Source organism: Neophocaena asiaeorientalis, unplaced genomic scaffold (assembly GCF_003031525.2).
Source record: "Neophocaena asiaeorientalis asiaeorientalis breed wild unplaced genomic scaffold, Neophocaena_asiaeorientalis_V1.1 scaffold119, whole genome shotgun sequence".
Lineage (NCBI taxonomy): Eukaryota > Metazoa > Chordata > Mammalia > Artiodactyla > Phocoenidae > Neophocaena > Neophocaena asiaeorientalis.
In genome coordinates, this window is record NW_020175821.1 from 8,090,530 (window position 1) to 8,117,444 (window position 26,915).

A 26,915-nucleotide genomic window follows, 5' to 3' on the forward strand; every position below is an offset into this window, starting at 1 on the left:
GCATATCCCTTAGCCATATGTTAAAAATAATATTCTCATCAAGTTTTAAGTCATGTTCTCTGAGAATTATTTTGTTTAAAAATCTTTGTTTTTGAATAAGTTCAAACCTACATGGTTCACTGGGTAGCCAAGCTGCAAATAGGGCTGACATCTATTTATGAAAGCTTTAAGGAGCTGAATGAAAATGTGCTCCTGAGGTGAAGCTGCCTTATACCAATATCTAAATGGGAGAAGAGCCCATTGATTACTCATAGGTAGAGGCAAGCTATTTCTCAAAATGCAGTCTCAGGTGCACTTCAACACATGGTTTAAGATACCCAGATTATATACCATAAAGCACATCTGTAATAATCCTTGAAAATTGTAAAGCAGTGTTATTGGGAGTCTGTTGGTCTACAAACTCAGTTTTGAATTAGCTGATCTTCAATTTGTAGTTAGTGTTGCATCATTATATTTTCAAGGTATGAAGCACTTAATAGATGTCACAAGTTCAAATACAACAGTGATTTACAGAGGAAGCTTATTTCAGCCATGATTTTTTTTTTTTTTTTTTGCGGTACGCGGGCCTCTCACTGTTGTGGCCTCTCCCGCTGCGGAGCACAGGCTCCGGACACGCAGGCTCAGCGGCCATGGCTCACGGGCCTAGCCGCTCCATGGCATGTGGGATCTTCCCAGACCGGGGCACGAACCCATGTCCCCTGCATTGGCAGGCGGATTTTCAACCACTGCGCCTCCAGGGAAGCCCCAGCCATATTTTAAACTGTTAAAGAATTTAAATAGGTAAAGAAGTATGACTTAAGTCTAAAAAAGCCAAAAGATCAGGGATACCGAAGAAACAATCAAGAATTTTGCAATAAGGTCTGGAAGGAATAAAATTTTTTTCAAAACAAACAAAAAAAAACCTTTTAGCCGAAAAAGGTGGAGAGAAGTTTGATTAGTAGGCATTAAAGATTGGTGATAGGACAACAAAAACTGTAATGATTGTGTTACATGGAGAGTTACAGTTTTATTATTTTTGTATTTATTAACTGCCTCCACATTGCTGTAGATGCTCAGTACATTTTACAAAGGTAAATTATATACTGATAAAAGTCTCTACATTCAGGAAGATTTTGATTTCTTTGAAGGTCAGGGTATATGTGCATGAAAAAAAGAGTGATATTTCTAAGACCATATATGAGTAAATGACTAAACGTGTGGTACATTTAATAGGTACTGGGATTATCTGAGAAAGAGTTCAGTGTGTGCTGGAGTAGTCAGCCAGGAAACCTTACTGACACTAGGGATGATGGGGTTTAGAGATACGTTTTTTTAATTTGAAATCTGATCTCAGCCACTTACTCTGTGACTTGAGCAAGGCACTTGGCTGTGACTACCATTTACTGAAGACCTATTTTATCCAGGTATTGTACTACATTTTTTATCTACATTACTTTTAATCGATTAATCAATTTATCTACATGAATTTTAATCAATGGGTCCTCCCTGAGAAAGTGACATTTAAGCAAAGGCATAAAGCAAGTGAGGAAGGTAGGGAACATGGCAAGTGTGTTAGGCAAGAGTGAGCAGGCCAGGGGTGGCAGGTTGGAGTGAGAGGAGAGTAGTGGGAGATGAGGTATGAGAGCCAACCAGGGTGAGATCCATGTAGGTCTCATTTACTAGGAGTAATGGGGAGAGTTCTGAGCAGAGAAATCCCATGATCCGTTTATGTTTTAAAAGGGTCACACTGGCTACTATATTGAAAACTGATTTTAAAAGGGCAAGAATGGAAATGGGAAGAAGTTAGGAGAGTGGCTCAGACCAGCATGTTAGCAGTGGTATTGGTGAGGAGTGGTCATATTCTGCATTGTGGTAGATTGGATGTGGAATGTGAAGAAAAGAGGAATAATGAATGACTTCAGTTTCTAATATTTTAATCTTCTCAAGAACTTTGGAAGGAAATATCTTTGTCCGTATGTATGAACTGGGAAACTAAAGGCCTGGAGCTTAGCTCTGACTTTTCAAAGTCATGTAGCTAGTGAGTGTAGAAGGAGGTTTCAAACTCAGATTTGTCTGGAATCCAAAATCTGCATTCTTTCTACAGCAACATAATGTAAAATATGTAGTACAATACCTGCAGCATACTAGGTATTCAATGAATGTACTTTTGTTCTTATTATTTTCTTTTCACTGAGTCGAATTCTTTTTTTTTTTTTTTGCTGTCATGATTATGCTTTTTCTTAATTCTTTTTGTTTGTATTAACATATCTTTATTTTACCTTCTCTTTTTTTATTGAAGTATAGTTGATTTACAATATTATGTTAGTTTCAGGTGTACAGCAAAGTGATTCAGGTATATATTTTTTTCAGATTCTTTTCCATTATAGGTTATTACAAGATACTGAATATAGTTCCCTGTGCTATACAGTAAACCCTTGTTTATGTATTTTATGTATAGTAATTTTTGTCTGTTAACTCCCGTACTTCTAATTTATCCCTCCCCCTCTCAGAGTCAAATTCTTAAAAAATAATTTCAGAGTTATTAGATAAGAATAATTCATATAACCATAGGTATTATAAATGTAATCAATATATAATTATTTTATTAGGATAAATGTATTTGCCTGTGCTTCACAATTTTGATACCCAAGAAAGTTCTAAAACAAGAATAAACATCCATTAGCATTTGGAAGCTTTTTTGCATAGATTTCTAAACTTAGAGTCTTACTAAAATTAATATTTCTAATCTGCCTGGAGATTTCATTTTTATCTCTTTATGCATAGCCCATGGAAATTAAATATATTTATGTTGTATATATAAACTTCATTATGCAAAACGTGTTTTTAAAAGTATTTTATATGCTAAAATCCTTGAGAGAAACAGTATGTTTAAAATCAAAGTAATTGCTATGGATCCAAGTATAGAACATTAAGATATCATCTGATTTTTTAAAAATTATGTTATAGGTGTAAAAGGCTTAATCTCCAGCCTTTAGCTTACCTTTGGCAAAGAAACCAGGAAGATTTGCTCCGAGAGATGATATCATCTAACGTTCAAGCAATCATCATCAAAGTAGCAGCTCTAGGTATGTAACCAGAATTCCAAGGGAGCTGTCTGTTACCACACAGATAATCTGAGTTCACTAATAAGCAATTACAAGTAAAAAGGAAGAATGACTTAGAATATAAAAATGTGGAGTCACAAGCTGAAGAAATTGAGTAAGGGGAAGTTTTAAAATGGGCTTTTGATTATTAACCAAAGTGATTAATAGTGAGCCTCTTTTTTTAGTATATAACTACCTCTAAAACTGGTATTATATTGTGGTCCTTCAATTTAAGTTCTTTTTATAAGATACGGAATTCATATTCATAGGAAACAGAAAATATAGTTTGATTTTTTTGAAGCTTTTTAAAATCTGTATTTGGTACAACACGTGATATTTTCCTTGTATTTTTTTTAACGTACTTTGAATAATGCTGAAATAGAAGGGTTGTCTTTGTTTGTGGTATCAGAAATAAGCCGCGTAGTGGGTTTTTGTTGAGGATGATGAGAAATTCATGTTTGAGAAAATGTCGTTTGATCAGTTAGCATAGACACAACAGGCAAGGTGGTAATCTGATTCAAAAATGGATATTACATACGAACACATTTAATTTGTTGCTTTGAATTTTTATAATTACATTCATTTTCAAGAAACCATGGGATTTGAGCCCAATTCATTTATTTCATGAACCTATTACAGTAAATGCCCTGGAGCCTCAGGGTTCTCAAAGCCTAAAACATGTGCCTTATTTGAGAGTGTTCACCTTGCTGATCTCTAAAATAACAAGGCCCAAAGCTGTGGAAGATTTCACAGATAATTTCACATTTTAAACAGCATTAAAAGGAAGATTCCATAATATTTCTTCCTGGTAAACACAAAGCTACTCTCTTCTTGTGGAAGTTGAGGTGTTATCTTTAGTGGAAAGCCTTATTTAGAGAACATGCAGTTGATCTCCTTAGCTGTTAAAAAGAAAAACATTGAGGTGGTGTTGTGTTCTCATTTCTGAGAAAATGTTGCTCAATAACTCTTATGATTGAAGTTCTCACTACGGATCTATTTGTCATATGAGTTTCTATATGAATGTATACAGAATATGCTCTCTCACTTTCTTTGTCGCTCACTCTCTTTTGGATTTTCTCAGATTGCATAGTTCTGTAATGAAGTTCATGTGACACCTCACTGGACAGTACATATTCTGTCCCTTTTACTACTAGAAAATGGAATGTATTAGAACCCTGAGAGATCTTGCCCCGTCAGAAAGACAGAGCAATAGAATATGACCTTACTGCCACCTTTATTATAGTACGTGGCTGATATTGCTTGTCTTTTCATTTGTGTGTGTGGATGTGTGTGCGCCTCTCTGTAAAGGTTGGGGATGGTGATTAACTGTATTAAACTTTTGGGTAAAATATAAAACTGAGATAATTTGTCCTTGACATCCCAATGACAAAAGTATAGATCCGATTTGAACACTTACAGCACATAGTTTCTATTGATTGCCTATCGGTGTGCAAAGATGAAAGTTATTCTCAAGAACACTATTAAAGAAAGATTTGTTGAGTGGCACATTCCTTCTAAAGACACAAACATAAATGATGCAATATAGGTTTCCAAGCTTACACACACACACACTTTAAAATTTTCAGAAAAAGTTTTAAACAAAAAATGGGACAATAGGACCTTTCCATTCACAGAGGGGCTCAGCAAAGTTTTGTGGCCCGTGAGATTATGGAATGGTCTTATAAAAGGGTTGATTCTATATGGACGTATAAAAAACAAATTTCGAATAATTGTGTTACACAACCTTGGTGTCTTGCAGGCGTGAGTGAACTCGTGAAATTTTCACATTAATGGCTTAGTGCTTAAAGAGGTTTCTGGTTTTTAGACTTATTTAAAGAAGTGTTTCCACATTGGATTTAAGAACAATCCTGCCTTTTAGAAATATTTATTTTTAATTGTATGAGTATTACATGAAAACATTCTTGCCATGTAATGTTAAATTTTCATGGTTACAGAAAAGATTTGATGTGTTTTCTATCTGCTCCTCTGCTGCCAATGATTCCCTTTCCCAGAGATACCCACCAGAGTGATGTTGATCATCTTTTTAATCACTTTTTTGGTATGTGTATATGTAATATTTAAAAAGCCATAAAACAGTCATAGTACTTCTACATAGAAATGTTATATGAAGAGTATCTTACTCTGTATATTGATGGGCAACTTGCCTTTTTTCACTCAACAATATGTTTTGGAGATTTTTTTTTTCCATGTCAATAAATGTAGATTTACTTCATGTTTTGTTTTGTTTTTAATTAACCTTTTATTGAAGTATAACATAAATACAAAAAATTGCACAAATTCTTGTGTCCAACTTGGTGAATTTTCAAAAAGTGCACGTATCTATATAATCAACACCCAAATCTAGATATAGAATATTGCTAATATCTCCCTAGTCTATACTTGCCTTGCCCTCCCAGAGATAATAGCTCTTCTGATAATACCGTGGATTCGTTTTTCCTGTTCTTGAATTTTATATGGCTGAATCATAGAGTACAGCCTCCATTGTGTCGGGCTTCTTTGGCTCAACATTATGCTTATGAGATTCATCCACATTATTGAATGATGCAATAGTTTGCTCATTTCTCCTTATAGTGTAGTGTTCCATTGTAGGAGTAAACCACAGTTGAATTGTCCATTCTATCTTCCATAGCCTGTGGGTAGTTTCTAGTTTGGTACCATTATAAATAGTACTGCTATGAACATATAGTGTCATTTTGTACATTTTCTGCCCCAGACCTAGAACATCCATTTCTTTAAGAAGGCCTTGGGTTTTTTTTTAATGGGAAATGATATATATGTATGTGTATATGTATAACCTCAGGAGTTCATGATATTTTGAAATCAAATTTAGGGCTATATAAGGACTGTAATTATTCTGTCTTCCATCTGTGCTTTCTTCCACAGTGAAAAATGTTCTTGATTCTCAAGGACGTAGGAGATATTATTGATTAGAAGATCCCATAATTACTGGGAACAAAAGATCAAGTAGTAGATCTGTAACCCATTCTTTCCAGTAACTGGGGTAAGTCCCCTGGAAAAAAAGGAAGAACTCATATAACTCTCCTTATAAACATTAATTACAGATGTCATGGCAAAAATAAACAAACAAAACAAAATCACTAATGATATTTAATAGTGGGGAGGAGTCCTTATCTTTAAACTGCCTTTAGCAGGACGTATCTGGTTGCTGTGGTTGGTTTTGGTAAACAAACCTGGAATCTTTGGGTTTGGGGGCATGGCTCCCTGGAACATGTCATGTAAGGTATGTAACTATCTGAATAGGAAATCAATCAAGATGGTTTATGCCTGAGGTATCTATTTTCTGTGTAAGTGATGTAAGCTACATGCATTGCTTAGAGACCTTACCTGTTGACCTGGTTCATGTCAGGTTCAGTGTGACCAGAAAACACCTGGAGGGCTTCACTCATAGTTCTGGCCCTCTCGCTGCTTCACCTGGCCCTTTGATTGCTTGTATCCTTGGAATTATTAGTAAAGCTTGACCTTACTAGGTAAGGTCTCTGGTTTGTATGAGTCTGATTTCACAGTACAGTCTTTTGTTATTGCAAATTGGCCTAGTCAGTGGGATTTTGTTTTTCAGACCCACAGATATATAAGACACCTTTTGGCAAGAAAAAAAAGGGTAGAAAATGGTGATGAGGACTTAACTATTGTTAGCAGCCCCGGTAAAAGCAGGACAATTTAAAAAAAAAAAAAAGAGAGATAGTAGTTGGAGAAAAAGCTTGAGACTATCTTTACCTATCACTGGAAAACCTTCTGCTTCCATATATATTTGCTAACAAAGTAACTAAATTGATCAGTAGAAATACCGTACAGGTTGTTGGAGACCAAGGTCAGGTGACTACTCAATGCTAAGAGTATTCTGTTTAAGAGTTAGTGCTCTTTATAGAAAATAGCAGCAGAAGCCTGGGGAATGATTATTGACATGATTTTTAGAATTAACAATCAGGAAGCCATATCACTATTCTAGACATTGTTGAATGTAAAGGAGTATCTAGGTTGAGCAGATGGATGATATGACAGTCCATTCTGTATACTTCTGAACGGTACGACAACTAACTTGCTATAGTGCATTATGGTTAGGATTTGGCAATCTTACCCTGAGAAGAGTAGGTACCTCACCCCTTCCCTGAACTACAAATGGAATACTCCTTCCAAAGCAATAATAGAAATGGTATGAGTTACAATTAACCCTAGACTGGCTTTATTAAGACCAGAGGGAGACACATAATTTGATGCCATTGGCACAAATGATGAAGTCATGCGAGTAGGTCATCAAGAAAACATTGCTCTTGGGAAGCCAAGAGACTATTCAGGGCAGTAACTGATCTGCTGGCTTAGTTACCATGCATAGGGCTGCATTGTGAAAAAACTGCCAAGCTATCCAAAAGAAAGGAGGCAAAAAGAAGAGAAGTGAATGGGCTTCCCTGGTGGCACAGTGGTTGAGAGTCCACGTGCTGATTCAGGGGACACGGGTTTGTGCCCCGGTCCGGGAGGATCCCACATGCCGCAGAGCGGCTAGGCCTGTGAGCCATGGCCGCTGAGCCTGCGCATCCGGAGCCTGTGCTCCACAACAGTGAGAGGCCCGCGTACCGCAAAAAAAAAAAAAAAAAAGGATAGAAATGAAAAGATAGGAGAACAGTAACTGGCTCAACCAGTTACTGTTTCAGATGACTTATGAAAACTGGGTTGACAAAGTAGGAAATTGATGGAGTTTTTACTAAGGACCTAATAAAGCACTATTAGTTTTAGGAAATGGGAAAGGCATTCTGACACCACCTTTTTTTTTTTTTTTTGATGTTGGGGGTAGGAGTTAATTAATTAATTTATTTTGGCTCTGTTGGGTCTTCGTTTCTGTGCGAGGGCTTTCTCTAGTTGTGGCGAGCGGGGGCCACTCTTCATCGCGGTGTGCAGACCTTTCACTGTCGCGGCCTCTCCCATTGCAGAGCACAGGCTCCAGACGCGCAGGCTCAGTAGTTGCTCCGCGGCATGTGGGATCTTCCCAGACCAGTGCTCGAACCCGTGTCCCCTGCATTAGCAGGCAGATTCTCAACCACTGTGCCACCAGGGAAGCCCCTGGCATCACCTTTTAAAATGCTTCAGCAAATTCATTCTATCTATTCTGGAGAAATTTAGCCCAATTATGAGGATCATGATTTACAATGGAAAATAAAAAGGGGACTGAATTTATTCTCTCAGAAAGCCGTAGAATCTGAAAAACACTGAGAAGTCAGATCTGTTTGCCCAGTCCCTAGCAGGGAATCTTAGGCTACATACACTGTTGGGGTGGAATGCAAAACTTTTTAGTTAGATACTGGGCTCAGTATCCTATGTAACCCCTGTGAAAGATAGGAATTGTGCACTGAAAGGCTGAGGGTGAAATTTGTGGTATATAGGAATGCTGTAGTGGAGAAAACCAAAGTAGGGCTAAGGTTAAAAATTGGAAAATATAACTCTTGAGCTTCTCCTGTGGTCATTTCATCTTTACCCAAATGCATAATTGGTATGGATATTATGTGTGAATAGTATATGTTGCCCTTACCCTTTTTACAGGGATGTGTACTAAGTCTGTCCCTTCATTTTGTTTTAACTGGCCATGCTAAATGGAAACCTTTGGAATTGCCCAGACCCTTCTTAGTAGTAAACATTAAGCAATAAGCATTCCAGGAGGTCAATAGGAGATCACTGCTCATTTTTAATCATCTAGTCTGGCTAGTTCCTGGAGGTTAACAATATGCAATCAAGGATTATACAAGGTAGTGCTTCTTATTTCTATAGCTGTACCTGATATAAAAAGACTATAAACAGGAAGTGCAAAAGGACCAGAGGGACTAGTAGGCCATTATAGCCCTGACCAACACCTACTTTACAATACCATTTTCAGAGTCCATCCATGTACAATATGTTCCATTCTCATGGACTGGAACTCAATATACATTTACTGTGCTGCTACTGTAATGTTTAAATTCATCATCACAATCCAGTGAGGTAAGACCTGGACTTGAAAACCATTAATACCAACCAAGTTAGTGCATTGCATTGATAAAATTGTGAGAATTGCCTCTTCAGAGGAAGAAACTCAGGAGGAGTTAAGAACTATATTATAATATATGAAAAATAGAGGCGGGCTGACAAATCTAGCTGAAATTCAAGGGCTAGCTCAGTCTTTGAGTTTCCTGAGAATTATATGGGCTGGAGCAACCATGGTACGTTCCTCAAAATGTGAGAATTAAGTTGATATCTCCCACAGGATTCACTAATAAACAAGAATCTAAGACTAGAAGGGCTTTGTGGATTTAGGCAAAAACATATTCATCATTTAGGAATGCTGTTCATCGCTATTCACAGAACCACCATAAAGAAATCTGAATTTGAATGGAGACCTGAGCTAAAACAAGCAAATTGTAATCCCTAAGAGAAAGAAAATGAGTAAGGTGAGTGCTACAATTGTCTTAGCTACCTGCCTGGAGGTAATTTCTAGACTGCAGCATAAGGGAAAAGAACCCAAAGAGAGCTCAGGCAGTTTTCACTGAACTGAGGAGACAGAGATCACAATTCAGAGAGACCAAGTGCTGAGATTTTGTGGGACAGAATACCAGACAGAGGGATCTTCATGGAGAGAAACCTCTGTAGACCTATAGACAGCTTCTTTCAGTCTTTGGCGGAGTATGGATCTGCATATGTGTGAAAGGGAGCTACCTCCAGCTGAAGAAAGACTCATCAAAAAACAGTAGGCTGGGGCTTCCCTGGTGGCGCAGTGGTTGAGAGTCCTCCTGCCGATGCAGGGGACACGGGTTCGTGCCCTGGTCTGAGAAGATCCCACATGCCGCGGAGCAGCTGGGCCTGTCAGCCATGGCTGCTGAGCCTGCGCGTCCGGAGGCTGTGCTCCGTAACGGGAGAGGCCACAACAGTGAGAGGCCCGCATACCGCAAAACAAAACAAAAAAACCCCCAAAAAACAGTAGGCTGAACAATTTCCAGAGTTCACATAAAACTGGAAACATCCATGTTTCCACCAGTGGAAAGACCTCATCATACATCAGATATCAGGTAGAGTCCTCAAACAGGTATCACCTTAGTAGTCATGAGCCTTAGACCAAAGGCTGCTATGAACCTGATCTAGCAAAATTTAAAAGCAAGCCTCAAAAGGATCAAACTGATTTCAAATAACTTAACTTATGCCAGAACAAAATCTAAAACTATTTAAAGGAAAATAATAAAATCCAACACACAGTATAAAATTCATAATGCCTTGTGTCTTAGTTACCAGGCATGGAAAGAAGCAAGAACATGTGATTAATACTGAGAAAATCAATCAAAATACACCCAGATTTGGAACTGGCAGGCAGGGAAGTTATAACAGCTCCTATAAATATGATCATAATGCTCAAAAAACTAGAGGAAATCATGATTATGATAAGAAATAAAAAATATAAATAGGCCCAAATACTACTTCAAAAATACCTTATCTGAAATGAACAATACACAGCAATTAGACATTGCAGAAAAGATGAGTGAATCTGAAGACAAATAGTATCTGTCAAAAATGAATCATAGAGGAAAAAAAGGACTGAAAATAATTAACGCAGTATCAGTGAGCTGTGGTACCATAACAAGCAGACTAACTTAGGTGTAGTGTCCTAGGAAATAGGATGGGGAGAATATTTGAAGAAATAATGGGCAAAAGATTTTTCCAGTTTGATGAAAACTCTACATCTACAGATTCAAAATTTCAATGAACCCAAGCAGAAGAAACATGAGGAAAATCACAAGGCACATTATCATCAAATTGCTGAAAACCAGTGGTCAAGAGAAAATCTTAAAAGCAGTCAATTGTGAAAAAATTCATTCTATACAGAAAGCAAAGATGAAAAAATCAACAGGCTTTGTCTCAAAAGCTGTCCAAAATGGAATACAATGAATTTATATCTTAAGGTACTGAAAATCAATAAAAGTCACCAAGAATTTTATACCCAGTAAAAATAAATTTCGAAACAAAGACCATATAAAGACATCCTCAGATGTACAAAAATTGGGGGATTGCGCTTCCCTGGTGGCGCAGTGGTTGAGAGTCCGCCTGCTGATGCAGGGGACACGGGTTCGTGCCCCAGTCCGGGAAAATCCCACATGCCGCGGAGTGGCTGGGCCCGTAAGCCATCGCCGCTTAGCCTGCGTGTCCGGAGCCTGGGCTCCGCAACGGGAGAGGCCACAACAGTGAGAGGCCCGCGTACCACACACACAAAAAAAATAATTGGGGGATTCATCACCTTTAGATCTGCATTTCATGTAATATTAAGGGAAGTTTTTTGGAAAGAAGGAAATAATAATTGATGAAATTTGAATCTTACAAGGTGATAAAGAGCAATGAAATAATGGAGTAGATAAATTTTAAATCTATTCTCCTAACTTTTAAGAAGATAAGCTAGATTATTTAAAGCAAAAATAATGGTAGTGAGTTGTGGGGTTTATATGGGAAGTAGATATATAATTATAGTAGCACAAATAGTATAAGGGGGAAAGTACAGTGAAATGAAGGTACAATGTGTAAGATTCTTAAATTATACATAATTATATAATACTATTTGATTGTGGACTGATAACTTACAGATGTAAAATGTAAACCATAAAGAACCACTAAAAAATAAAACAGGTGTATAGGAGAGTAAATTGAGTATTGTAAAATAATCCAAAAGAAGTCAAGAAAGGGAAAAAACAAACAAACAGAACAGATGAGAAAAATAGAAAACAAAAGGTAAGATGGTAGATTTAAACTTAATCATTTCAATAGTTACATTAAATGTAAATTATTCATACACCTCCAATTAAAAGGGAGGGATTTGCAGATTCAATTAAAAAATGAAAAAGAAGGCTCAACTATATGCTTTCTATAAGAAACTTGCCTTAATTGTAAAGACATAAATAGGTTAAAAGTGAATTGATGGAAAAAGATACTCCATGGTAACACTAATTCAAGGAAAGCTGAGGTGGTTATATTAATATCAGACAAAGTAGTCTTTAGAACAAGGAGTATTATTAGGGATAAAGAGGGACATTTCATAGTGATAAAGGGGTCAATTTATCAATAGAGCATAGCAGTCTAAAAGATCTGTGCACCCATAACAGTGCCTTAAGATACACAACACGAAACTGATATAGGGAGAATTGGACAAATCCACAGTTATACACAGAGCTTTCAACATTTTTTTTTTCAGTAATAGCTAAACCAGGTACAGTAGACAGAAAATTATTAGGATATAGAAAGTTTGAACAGCACTACCAACCAACTCACCCTACTTGCCCCTCATAAAACACTTCATGCATTAGCAGCAAAATACACATTTAAGCACACGTGGACCATTCGTCAAGATAAACCATACTGTGAATCATAAAAGAAGTCTCAGTATATGTCATCATACTGAAATCAGACAAAGTATGTTCTCTGAATATACAAAAATTAACAGATACATCTGGAAAATCCCCCACACTTTGAAATTAACCAATATACTTCTAAATAACCCACTAGTCAAAAAAGAAAGTATTTGAATTGAATGAAAATAAAACTGCAACGCATCACAATAGTGGGATACAAGTAAAGCTTCGTATTATAATTATTCCATTTATATGACATTTTGAAAATAGAAAATTATACAGACACATGGTAAATAACTGGTTGCCAGATGCTGGGAGTTGGGGGAAAGACTAACTGTAAAGCAGGAAAAGAACAGCCTACAACTTCTCTCATGAACTTTTTAGAGTGATGGAAATATTCCATATCATTATGATGGTGGCTACATGCCTGTATATATTTCCTGAAACTTAAAATTGGTGAATTTTAAAGCAAATTTAAAAAATGAAAATAAACAGGGCAGTGAATAAAGTTTCCCAAAGACAAGGACTGCCATATTAGCTGTCAAGTAGATTATATTGGACCTTTACCAGAAGCCCCAAGAGACTGCAAATGAGTGTTAACTAAGAGGATGCCTATTCAACACTAAGCCTTACTCAACTTAAGCAATATTGGGAAGTACAGTTAAAGTTTGGAGCAGCCAGTTCCCCATCTTTTGGTCCACTTCAATATATTCTGACCACTGTATACATTTCACTGCTATAAATACACAGAAGTGGACAAGAAATATCTCATGGACCTACTACATTTGTTAGCATCCTTAGAGCAGTGATGTAATTGAAAATTGGAATGGGAAATTGACACACTAGTTAATTAAAATGGCTAGTAAGGAAAAGAAAAGATTTATGGTTAGCTTAATTAGTTAAATTATTTTGTGCTAATATTGACTATGATAGGAAGTAATGCCAAGACTCTACTGGCAAGGGTTCTAGGATTGGGAGGTAGGAATGAGGTGATGGGAGATGACGCAAGTACAGAACTATATATTTTTCCTATTTCACAAATTTTTTCTTTTGTTTTGCCTGATCTGTACTGGTCCCAGGCCTGAGTTTAAAGTTACATGTACCAAAATAAAGTGTTATCAATGCACAAAACACAATATTAATACTACTAAATTTGACAGTGCATATTCTTAAAGACTGTTAGGGGTATGTCATAGCTTCACCCGTAGAGATAAATTAAGGCCTATCTCTAAACACAGGGCCATGTGTCCTGTGATTCTTTATCTGCCAAATCCTGTAATATCAGCCTGTGAGTCAGTCCAAGGAGAAGTGCTAACAAGGCTGCTGTTTTTACTGCCCCTGTGGGTTTATAGTACGTCTACTGAGCCAGAAAAGCCAATCATAGGGGAAAGGGTATGGGTCAAAACAGGTAGTAAATGGAAATGGAGGGAATCAGAGGAGATGGAAAAGCACTTACAAGTAGATTACAGTTCTGTGGCAGAGTACAGTCATGTGACCTCTGTGCCAGAGCCTCTGAGCTAGAGAATAACACTCTTAGGCATCCCTCTCAGATCTGATGCTGACTACTTAACTTATGTTGAGAGAAAACTCTGGACCTCTTTTCTGTAGAGAAGGGAAGTTGCTGATATATGAGCTCTACGTGAAGATTTTACCTAGATAATTTGAAGCAACAGAATGACAGTGTTCCAACTGATGGTTCAGAGTAGGGGTAGTTTACTACAGTTACCATTCAGTTATTGGTTTATTGTCTATAGCTACCATTCTGATCATTTTTCTGATGATTATTGCTAATGAATTATGTAGGTGGAGGATTCTGAACTGTAGAGCTTTTGCACTCTTTGTGGGCATAAAGCAAAACAATATGTTGCTAAGACATCTACCTAGATATAATGGAGAGCAGATTTTTACTGCCTGCCGTAGCTTGATCTAGTCCTTCAAATACAGAGTATGTGAATGTAATGGACTTCATTTAAGGAAATTGGAACACGACCCTTGAAGGAGATGGATTTGGTAGAGATATAGTGAATTGATATTGCTTATAACTCCTCTCTGGAGTTATGCAAAGTACATTTATGGAAAACCTGTGACACCCAGGCAGAGGTGTATTTGGTATAATACACCAATTGATAATCTTATGGGGCTTAACGTTATTTTTGTGTACAAGCCATTTTCCTAAATTGTACAAATGCCACTAATGTACCATGGTCATAACACATGTTGTGGGTTGATTACTATTGCCTGTGCTGTGAAAGATATTCTGTAGGGATTTTTGATCCTGGTCTTGCGGTACTACATCAGACCAAAATATGGAGTGTTCCTGGAAGTTCTTCATGTTGAAAAGAGCCTGCTAGTCCAAATATAGACACTAGAGGGAGCTCTTTTCCAGGAGACTGACTACATCTAGAAAGGGCCCTGAAGGGAGAGCAAAGCTTTAAATGACTGGACTAATGGAATATTTACTTTCATGGAACATTGTGTCAGTCAACAGTATAGGAAGAGGGCCTGAATACTTACCCAGAAAAGACTATTGAATATTCTATTCATTATGGAAGTTGCTATTTTTTCAAAAATTTACTTAATTTTATTTTATTTTTGGCTGCGTTGGGTGTTCGTTGCTGCGCGCAGGCTTTCTCTAGTTGCAGTGAGCGGGAGCTACTCTTTGTTGCGGTGTGCGGGCTTCTCATTGGGTGACTTCTCTTACTGCAGAACACGGGCTCTAGGCGCGCGGGCTTCAGTAGTTGTGTAGTGTGGGCTCAGTAGTTGTGGCTCGCGGGCTCTAGAGCGCAGCCTCAGTAGTTGTGGCCCACGGGCTTGCTTCCTCCGTGGCATGTGGGATCTTCCTGGACCAGGGCTCAAACCCGTGTCCCCTACATTGGCAGGCGGATTCTTAGCCACGGCGCCACCAGGGAAGCCCCGGAAGTTGCTAATTTTAAAGATCAAAGGAGTATCAGAAGCCAAGCTAAGGATGCCAGTATAGAGGAATACTACCATTAGCCTAGATTGTGGTAGGACATTACTAGACAGTGTGACCCCTATATTTGTTTTCTAATGGCCCAGGTACCACAGATAGATATAAAGGGGATTATCTTTCCATGGTGCATTGATTGAGATTGGCCAGATAAAGGAGTAACACTGTGTTGACCTGAAGAGAGCATTTTGAACAATGATATCTGGAAGCCAATGACTGTTAAAACCTACACTGTGATATCTGGGATATAGTTAAATTCTCAAACCAGATGGAATCCACAACTTAATTGAACAGTAATCTCTGATCACTACCCTGGTCACTGAATGTGAATGTGCATGAGAAAAAGTTGGTTTTGTTGGGCAAGAAATGGAGAATGGTGCTATAATTCTAATTGACCCTTTATGCCAACCTGGGCCAGAGCATAACCAGTGTGACAGTGAAGGACTTGGAAAGATGTTCTGATAGTCCTGGACCTCTCCCTGATTTGCTGTGTTGTTTATTTCTGTTCTTTGGGTTATCAGTAAAGATTGATGCTGAATAAGGTCTTGGATTTGTTTGAGTCTGACTTGACAGCCCAGTCTTTTGGTTTAACTCAATTTCTCATTTATTTTATACCACATTGTATATGTAGGGTTGTAGAGAAAATAGGCTTATGTTTCTACATAATTAGGGCTTTCTGAGCAAATTCTGCAGAAACTTGGGACCTCAGCTAAAAGACAAGCATTAGAATTTAATGTATGTTGGAGTAGACAGAGCAGACTGCAGAGAGATTTACTTCTCTGGAGGTCTGTGTTTACATTTCAGGGGTGGGGGTTGAGACCAGGACCTTAAGAGACATCTCCTGGGTTGTAAAGCTGCAGACACTAGTTTATTCCTCCCCAGAGAGATTTTTTTTTACGTTCCAAAATGAAGACACAAGTCTTTCCCTTTACTTTTCCAAAGAAGCTCTCAGAAGGAGAAGGAAAACAACTGTCTCTTTTTTCCTAAGTAAATATACAGATTTATACCTTACCTACAGAAGATGGAATTACTTGAAAAATTTCATCTCATTCTCATCACCTTGCTCCTGGGATAAGACCTGGGGCCCAGAAGAGCCAGAATGGTATTACCTACTTACCGTATGTAAGTAGTAATAATAATCTGTTCTGCTCCAAGAGACTCATGTTGGCACTCGGCATTAGTAATAAATATAGGTATTAAAATTTTAACAATGTATGGTACAGTCTCAGAATAACCATTCTAATACCACCACCATTAATGTGATTGTTGAGAACAGTTAAAAATAATTTTTTACACGTCGTTTCCTGCATTTCACTTCCCATTTCTTATGAGTTCTACATCTGTTTTGTCTGAGCATATAACTATTATATACTGTGCACTGTTTTTTAACAGTTTTATGGAGATACAATTAACATGCCATACAATTCACCCATTTAACATATACAATTCAATGTTTATTAGTATATTCACAGAGTTGTGCAGCAATCATCATAATCAAATTTTAGAACATTTTTGTACCCACTCCCCCGTAAGAAACCCGTACCCATTAGCAGTCAGTCATTCCCCATTTCCTCCCAGCCTTCTCCTACTCCAAGTCCTAAGCCCCACAAAGCTGCTTTGCATCTTTATGTCTTTATATATTTGCTGTTCTGGATATTTCCTGTGAATGGAATACTATAATATGTGGTCATTCATGACTGGCTTCTTTCATTTGGAATAGTGTTTTCAAGGTTTATCTATATTATAGCCTGGATCAGTATTTATTTATATATATTGCTGTGTAACATTGCATAGTGAATTGTTCCTTTTTTTAACTGCTTGATTCAGTTTGCTCATACTCTGTTTAGGAATTTTGCATGTATGTTCATAAGAAGGATTGACCCATAATTTTCTTTCCTAGTAATGACAGATGAGGGTGATAAGGTTACCCTGGCCTCATAAAGCTTAGAAGTGTTTCCTCTTTTTCTATCTTCTGAACGATTTTCTGTAAGATTGGTATTAATTCTTTCTTCAGCGTTTTAAAGCATTATTGCTTAAGCCACCTGGACATGGAGATTTCTTTTGGGGACAGTTTTCCATTAGTGATTCCATTGCTTTGTTAGGTTAAGACTATTCAAATTTTCTGTTTCTTATTTCAGTTTGGTAAGTTGTGTTTTTCTCTGAATTTGTCCAAAGTTTTGAAAATTATAAATATAAAGCCTTTAATGCTTCTTATTGTCTTCTTATCATCTGTGAGATTAGTAGTGATGTCATATTTTTCATTCCAATTGGTAATTTGTTCTTTTCCTTACTCTATCAGTCTTGTAGGGGTTTATTGATTATATTACTGACAAGCTTTGATTTTCTAAATTACATGTTGGTTTCTTTAGTTCCTTAATTTCTGCTGCTGTCTTTATTATTCCTTCCCTTATATTTTCTTTGGGTTTAATTTGCTGTTTAATATAATTGACATATAAAATTATATTAGTTTCAGGTATATAACATAATGATTGTATATTTGTATATATTGTGAAGTGTTTTCTAATTTCTTGATATATACATATACACTAAATTTCACCCTTGTTTTCTAATATATATATATTTATGCTATAATTTTTCCTGTAATGTAGCTCTAGTTGTATTTTCATTATCAGTTAGTTCAAACTGCTTTCCAGTTTTCACTGAAATTCCTTCTCTATTCCATTGGTTATTTAGAAATGTGTTATTTAGTTTCAAGTATTGCTTAGTTTCCAAACATGATGGCTTCCTATTTGTCTTTATATTATTGATTTCTGACTCAATCACATTTTGGTCAGAGATAACATACTCAGGATTATATCAATTTTTTTAAAATTTAAGGGGATGCTTTATAACCTAGCATATAGTGTAATCAATAAGTTATTTCTTAATTTTTCTTCTTATTTCATCCATTTGATGTTATCTATTTTTCATGATTTATTGTGTTTTCCTTTATTTCCTGCCTTTTGCTGTGTGTGATATTTTAATGTTCTCTGTTGCTCTGGGAGGGATTCATTCCATTAGTAGTTAGCTTTAATCTTTTCAAAGTTATATTTTTCAACTTAAAAATTTTTAAATATTAATATAAGAAATGCAATATCATCTTTATAATACTTCCTAATCAATATAAGGAATTTAAGGGGCTAGCCCATAGGCAGGACAGAAATATAGTCCTGCCGCGTAGCACAGGGAGATCAGCTTGGTGCTTTGTGACCACGTAGAGGGGTGGGATAGGGAGGGTGGGAGGGAGACGCAAGAGGGAGGAGATATGGGGATATATGTATATGTATAGCTGATTCACTTTGTTATAAAGCAGAAACTAACACACCATTGTAAAGCAATTATACTCCAATAAAGATGTTAAAAAAAAAAAAGGAAAAGAAACATAGTCCTATTTGGGATCCTTATATCCCAGTGATACAAAGGATTGACCTTTGATTCAAAATGGCTTGCTATATTTTTTCAGAAGTGTGCTTAACATGTTGGGCCTCATGTGCTAGTTTGTAAGCTAATAATAAAGATAAATAGAAGCATTTTCAGTGCAAGATGCTCTGGTATCCTGACAGTTAATTTATATATTATACAGGACAGCCGGGTGCAGTACATTTGGGAATGTTACAGCCAAATAAAGACATCTTTACCCCTCTTCTTTTTTCCTCTCCATAGACACATATATCAGGGACCCAGGTCAAATTTCTAGAACAATTGTTTTCAGCCTCGGCTGCACATCAGAGTCACCTGTTGGGCTTTTAGAAATCCCTTTGCCCAAGCTTCACCCCAGAGGAATTAAATCAGAATGTCTAGAGATGACACCGAGGCTCACGGGCTCTAGAGTGCAGGCTCAGTAGTTGTGGTGCACGGGCTTAGTTGCTCCACAGCATGTGGGATCTTCCTGGACCAGGGCTTGAACCTGTGTCCCCTGCATTGGCAGGTGGATTCTTAACCACTGCACCACCAGGGAAGTCGCAGAAATTGCTTCTTTAATCAGGGGGCAAGATTGGATGAAGATGGGACACAGAAACAGCTATAATTCAGTGAGTGGCGAGTGACCAGAACATTGAAAGGACGAGAAATGGTGCCATAGGAGGACTATATAATGGAGCTATATATTTAGCCTGAAGTGAAGGTAGCAGGTTACTGGGTCAAGGAAAATGGGGATTTTTACAGCAATCCACAGTATTTGAAAGGCTGCTGGTACTTTTGTGACTTCAGAGAACAATTCTAAGAGGAAGTGGAAGTTATGTAGTGAAACAAGTCTTGATTTGGTATCAGAACGTTCCTACATTTGGAGCTCTCAAATAGTTTCATAGGAGGTTGCCACAGGCCCTTGTGTGGATTTCTTCAAGCTCCTACTGCATGCCCTTGCCCTTTCCAATATAATACTGCTCCTTCATGCTGAAACAGAAGTCATCTGAGGTTGTAGAATGGGGCTAGCTAAGGTTGCTTTGGGGAGGAAATTCCATCCTACTCTAATGGCTTCTGGCTCCACTCTTGAAGGGTGGAGGTTTGCCACCATTGGATAACTTCAGAACAATATGCCACTGGCTCTGAGGGCAGTTCTATAGAGAGAATTTTGGAAATGGATTGATTAAGGGCAAATATATACTGCCGGAATAAGCATACGTCGTGTGCAAAGGTGACCGCTTTGAAGGTACAGCCCTCATTTGACTACGTAAAAATCAGTCTCATTACTTTATTCTTAGTTTTCGTTAAAATCTGATGCTTACACAGAGCACAGTGATGAGAAATTTAAATTCAGTTATGGCATTCAGATTCCATTTGCTAGGTAAAAATTTTGTTACATGCTTATTTTGCCATTGCATGTTGGTCTCTTACTGTTTTTTTCTTGATTTGGAAGCACATCTTCCTTCCCTACTGTTACTCTGCATCTTGTGTATAGTGAAATTCTTTTTTTTTTTTTTTTTTGAATTGAAGGTGATCTATGTGTGTCTGGAAAAGGTAACACGGTGTTAGGGAAGAAAATTGTCCCTGAAACTTTGTTTTCATTACTTAGCAGGTTTTACAGTTAATGACAGAAGTTTCTCTTGTGGCCTCTCCTCCCAAAGACTGTGCTTATTTTTCTCCAGTAGTTTCATGTGACCTTGTTAAAAGCTTCATGTAATTCCCAAATAAATTACATTTACTGGTTTACTTCTATCTAGTATTTTATTGACATTTCCAGATAAGTTTAATAGGATGGAGAGAAACAGTGTTCTCTTTATAGACTCAGTGGCTGATTTGACCTTAGCAGGTTAACCTTATCCTGATGTTGAAGGAAGCTATTCTTAATTAGACTCTATCAGTTTCTCCATTATCACCAAGAGAGCCACTGGTCTGTAATTCTATAAATCTTAATTTGATTGTTTTTCTTTCTTACAGAAGAGCTACCATATTAGAAAAATTGCAATATTTGGAAACAGTTGCTGGTTTTCTGAATACATTGCATATCCTCATCTGTAGCTGAGCCATTTCACACTTTATTTCCTTCAGAAACCCTCAGTTGAATACCATCTGGTCATGGTAATTTATTACTGTGGAATTTCTCAAGTTGCTCTATTATTTCCTCCTAAGAGATTGCTCTCTGCTACTGCCCCACTGATTTTCTCAGAAAGTGCCCTTGGAATAGTCATTTCCCCACTATCCTGTACAGCAAAGGTCAATGCCAAATAAAACTGAATTAAACTTCTCTGCTGCTTCTCATCCTTTTATTTGTCCTCATTTCAAGTCCTCACTGATGGGGAGAAACTCAGCAGTTAGTCCAACCACTCATATTGTCTGCTTAGTCCTCATGGTACCTTTTGTCCTGTTAATTTTCAAATTCTTTTTTTTCCCTGACAGTGTATTTTTGGTATTTAATTCAGAAAAAAAAGGCAAGTGTTAAAAAAGATATTCTAGATACTCTCATTGTATTCATAAGTGACTCTGGAATTGTTTCCAGTTTTTGTTTTTTTTTTCCAAACTATCCACAGATTTCTCTTTTGACCTGTCGAATAATGAGCCTCTGTATATGTCTCTCATTGCCACTGTCCTTTTCTGTCTTCCAAGCAGCCTGGATAGTTTTTAAAATCCCTTACTTGCCTCTCAGAGGGATGCCAACCATTTTTTTTCTTCAAATTTTTAACATATACTTTTTAAAGTTTCACCCTTTGGGTTAACATTAAGAGGTGCCCATACTAATTAGAAAACAGCTTTAGTTGTGCCGACATCCCAATTGCTAAGTTCCACTCCTACACATACTCACCTGCGGTAATTCCTATATGTTATATTAATCTGTTTCTTCTTTTATAACTGCCCAAATAAGCCAAGGTATGGCATATTAATTATTGCTTCCCCACCTTGCACTCTTCTGTCATTCATTTGGATAATAATGGACATAATTAAAATCATTCATTGCAGTAGCCTTCCTAGAAAAGATTGCTGAACAGTAAAGGTTAAAAGCAATTTGCATTATTCTTTCATATTCTATGGTTAACATAACTTTTTTTTTACACCTGAACTTTGTTCAAATAATTATTTTGTTTATAAAAGGTTACTTAATGTGCATTCAAGTGTAAATTGCTACTAGAAATATATTTTTACCTTTATACAAAGTACTGTAGCACAGAATTTTTAAACTCAGGTGTTGAAACATCAAACGTTGAAACTTTTAACATCTCCCAAGTGTGTTGTAAATATTTACCATTTTAAATTGAAGGAAAAAAAATCAAGTCTTAAATATCACATTCTGAGTATATGCAATGTAATCTTTCCTTAAGGTTCAAATACAAATACTACCAGTCCCACAGCTACCCATCTCTGAATAGAGTGCCTTTTGCTCAGTCTGTAAAGTGAAGTAACAGATTAAAACAGCAGAGGAAATAAATGCTGATTTTGTTCATTTTATGGCTAGCACATCTTTTCCTTTGCCAGGTTAGGCAGGCTGTTCTAAAAATAAGTTAGGCATATAACTGTTTGGTGCTAGTATGGATATGTTCTTTGAATTTTTGAATACATTAAGATTCTGTCCATCCCAAGCTACTTTGTATGTATATGTATATGTATGTGTGTGTGTGTGTATGTGTGTGTTTGTGTATGTATATATATACATATATATATATATATATGGCCTTCCAAGAAATATCTACCATGTTATAATTCTAAAACTTGTCTTTCTACCTTCATCCCTACCAATTCCCTTTGTTCTTTAACATATACAAAATGTAATACTCACAAATAAATAAGATCTTGTTTTAGTGCCTGCTATTATAAAAGTTATCCCTCTGTAGTAAGTAACCTTTATGGCTGTGTCAGGCAGTTTACACTGAAACAACTTTCATGATAATATGTAACAATTCACTGAAAATTCCTTCTGGAAAGGTAAGTCTGAGTCTTTTTCTGTTTATCCATTTAGTAGTAAGACTATTTAATAACTATATTGCCCAAGCAGATATTTGTGTGTAGAAAATACCAGTATCATTCTATATTTGCCATGGTTGGAAAGTGGAATTTTCCTGTCTTAGCTGAAGTCCCAACATTTATGTATTAAAACTGCTTGGAACAAGAATATGTTATAAAGTTTGTAGGGCTTGTCTTCTGACAAAATCTCTTTCAGAAAGTTAATATTGTATTGGTTGATGTCTCAAACATATGTAGGTAAATATGTAGAAATATTCATAGGTCACAGTTTAAAGTTACATAAAAACCAGGTGAGGTAGGCATCTCACAGTGCAAGACCTAAGGTATGGACAATAATCAGGGTTCTCTGAAGTCGCCTGTACTTCTTTTTCTAGAAAGTTATTCTTTCACTGGAAAAGTCGTAGAATAGACTTTCTTATGAATTTGATTCCAACTTCACTCAAGCAAGCAAACTTTAGTTCAAGTTTTGGGCAGTTTCAGTCCTGATATTTTCCTCTTCCTTTATTCAGTGGTCTTTTCAGTGGAGTTTGGAATGGAGAGGGTGCATGTGTTAATAAGCAGGGTTCTCCAGAAAAACAGAACCAACATGATACAAAAGAAGTGTATTATGAGGAGCTGGCTCACATAATTATGGAGGCTAAGAAGTCCCACAATCTTCTGTCTGTAAATTGGAGACCCAGGAAAGCCAGTAGTGTATTTCAGTCCAAGTTCAAAGGCTTCAGAACCAGGGGAGCCAATGACGTACATCCCAGTCCAAAAGCAGGAGAAGATGAGGTGAGATGTCACAGTCAAGCAATGAGGCAAGAAAAAAGGGGTGAGTTCCTCTTTCCTCTGCACTTTGTTCTGTTCAGGCCCTTAACAGACTGAGTAATCCCCACCTACATTGGAGAGGGCAATTTAGTTTACTGAGACCACTGATTGAAATACCAGTGTCATCCACAAACACTCTTACAGACACACTCAGAAACAGTGTTTCATCTGGGCATCCCATGGCCCACTCAGGTTAACACATAAAATTAACCATCACAGGAAGAAAAGGAAAGAATTGGATGCCAGTGCTTATGTAACCATCTTGCCCAGAAGTATAAAGGAAGGATTTAAAAATGAAGATGACGAGATCAGATTTCCATTTTGGACAGCTCTCTGACTGTAGTGCCCATTAAAGTTTGATATTCCTCAAAGCTCTTGCCTGTATTTTATCTTCTCACTTTACAAGTTCTCCTTGAGTGTTCATCTTGTGGCTTCTATTTCTATATCAGTATCCCCAGCTCAAACTTCCATGCTGGGCTCTAACCCCATATACCTAATTGCCAATTAAATATCTCTTCTTGGGTGATTCCCTGAAACGTCAAACACATGTCTAAAATTGAATTTGCCCTTTATTTCCTTCCCAAACTTTCTTGTGTTCTGTTCTATATCTGAAGTAAATGGTGTTTGGTGCCACCATCTTTTAATTTGACCAAATCAGAAACCTGCAAATCATCCTTGCCTTTTCTTTTTCTTGTATTCACGATACCTAATTTATCAGCAAGTACTATATATCCTACCTACTGTATGTTGCTCTCAAATCTGTTCTCTTTCTTCCATACCTATTGCTTTTGTCTGTTATATCCTGTCTCACTAATTATTGCAGCAATCCCTTTATTTGCCTTCTTACCATCAGTCTTGTTTCCTGCCAAGGAATTCAACTGAAGCTAGAGTGATTCTTTCTAAAGAAAGATCACTAATTGAATCACCAAAGATCTAATTGGATCGTGTCATCCTCTGCTTAGAATTTCTCCATGACCTTGCATTCAAGTACAAACTCCTTAAAATGAAACACAAGGCCCTACAGGATTTGGCTTTTGTCTACTTTTTTTTTTAAATTTATCTACTTATTTTTGGCTGTGTTGGGTCTTTGTTGCTGCACGTGGGCTTCTCTCTAGTTGTGGTGAGGGGGGGCTACCCTTCGTTGTGGTGCGCGGTCTTCTCATTGCGGTGGCTTCTCTTGTTGCGGAGCACGGGCTGTAGGCATGCGGGCTTCAGTAGTTGTGGCTCGCAGGCTCTAGAGAGCAGGCTCAGTAGTGGCGCACGAGCTTAGCTGCTCCGTGGCATGTGGGATCTTACCGGACCAGGGCTCGAACCCGTGTCCCCTGCCTTGGTAGGCGGATTCTTAACCACTGCGCCACCCCTTGTCTACTTTTTTTAACCTCAACTTTCACCCCTCTAAACGCTCCCTACTCATATCAAGCTTCTTTCACTTTCCAGTCCTCATTATGTTGAAAACTAATATGAAAAATTAGGAAGATATTTCTATAATAAATATTTCAAATCCCCCTTTAAAAAATTTCTTTGACTCGCATATCTTCCACTTTTTATTCATTTTTTTCATATTAAAACTGTGTAGTATTTCAAAGGTAGAAGAAGGACCATTTGAGCTATCATCAGCAAGTATTGATTATCATTAACTGCATAATTATATTTAATATGATTTATTGGTCATTCACTTCATGGGTGCCATGGATCTCAAAAGTGAATCCATGAAGTGTCTGAGTCTCCTTCATGTTACATACACTGAAGTACAATACCAGTTCATAGATTTCAGAAAGAAGTTACATGTTGAGATGAGTCCTAACACAACCTCTAAGATAGCTAAGCTTTTAGTGATCTAATTGTAGAAATGGAAAATCTGGAAATTCAAATAAGATCCTTCCCCCAATAGTCAACTTTCAAAACATGTGAGCTAATTTTTACCTTAGAGATCACATAATCTGTCTTTTTTGTTCTTTTGACACAAATATAGTGGTTATATTTATAAAGTGCTCAATTGTAGAATAATGGTGTGCTCCGTTGAAGTCTGGAAACAAAAAGGTTATATTTACCAACAAAAACATTAGAGCTTTTTAAATGAAATTCACTTGTTTTGATGGCCAGTGAGCCTGGTAAAAATAGGAAGAGATAATTGGGGGCGGGGAGGGGTTGTGTTGAACTTTTAAAGATACACACAATGCTCCATTCCTGTCTGCACTGAAATTTATCAAGATTTATATAGGCAGACTAGAAATTGCTTCTCAGAGTGATTATACCTTTTTGAATATCACCTACTGATTTTACAGTAAAAGTCTAGGCTACAAAAGTTGAGAACACAATTCATTTTACTTGACTCTGTTAAAAGTAGCATTATCAAACATTTCGTGATGTTTCTCTCATATCATATTTTGGGCTGTCATGAAGAAATAAACCTCCACTTGCTTTCATGATAGTAGACAATAAATTGACTGATATAATTCAGTTGAGAAGTTGAAAAATGCATTGAAAATAATGGGGCATAACATTGTAGGGTTAACATTTATTCATAGATGATACAATTAAATAGAACAGGCATTAACTTCAAGGTCAGTCAGTAAAGTAATAAAGTTGAATATTTTAATTGAATTGTAATTGCTTCCCATTGATACATGCAAGTAAAGTAAAATAGATGTCAGCTCTGCAAATTATGGTTCTTCCTCCTAATTAATTTCTTAATTCTGCATGGAGTTATCCAGTGCCTAGGTCTTGTTGTGGGTTTATTCATCCACCCAGCTTCCATCAAGGAATGTCTATAAGTCATGATTAAATGATTAGGTGTCAGGATTTATAGTAAATTTTTCTGCACTTTGAAGAAAATTTTGTTAGTAACTTAAAGTAGCTTATTTAGGTATTTGAATTAAATATACTTTAAATATACTTTATATTTATATAAACATTATTAAATGTTACCATCTCAATGATTATAAAGGTTTTCATAAGGGAGCTAGACACATTGAGACTCATATTCCACACCTGACTGATTCAGGAGGTAAACTGAACAGACTGTTAGGGTTTTGGTGAAGCACAGTTTATGTCCATTCATGACCCAGGCTTCACTAGAGAAGAGACACCTAAATTGAATGAATCTAAAAAAGAAACATCTTTTTCAAGGACTAGGATAAATTGAAGTTTTAGATAAAGTTGAATTGCATGGAAAAACCCATGAACCATTGTGGCTTTTTCATAGGCTTTTCACAGCCTCTCAAAAGGTTTTTACATAATATAGTTTTATATAAAATAAAATGGGAATGAAGACAT

General features: G+C 36.9%; 1 protein-coding gene across 2 annotated transcripts in view; it reads left to right on the forward strand.

Moving 5' to 3' along the window:
• The window catches only part of DPH6 (diphthamine biosynthesis 6), a 174,047-nt gene that overhangs the window by 105,940 nt on the left and 41,192 nt on the right, over positions 1-26,915 (forward strand). For both annotated transcript variants that reach the window (XM_024732550.1, XM_024732551.1), the window contains exon 5: positions 2,947-3,065. In XM_024732550.1, coding sequence (XP_024588318.1) covers positions 2,947-3,065 — 119 coding nt within the window. The remainder of the gene's footprint in view (positions 1-2,946; positions 3,066-26,915) is intronic.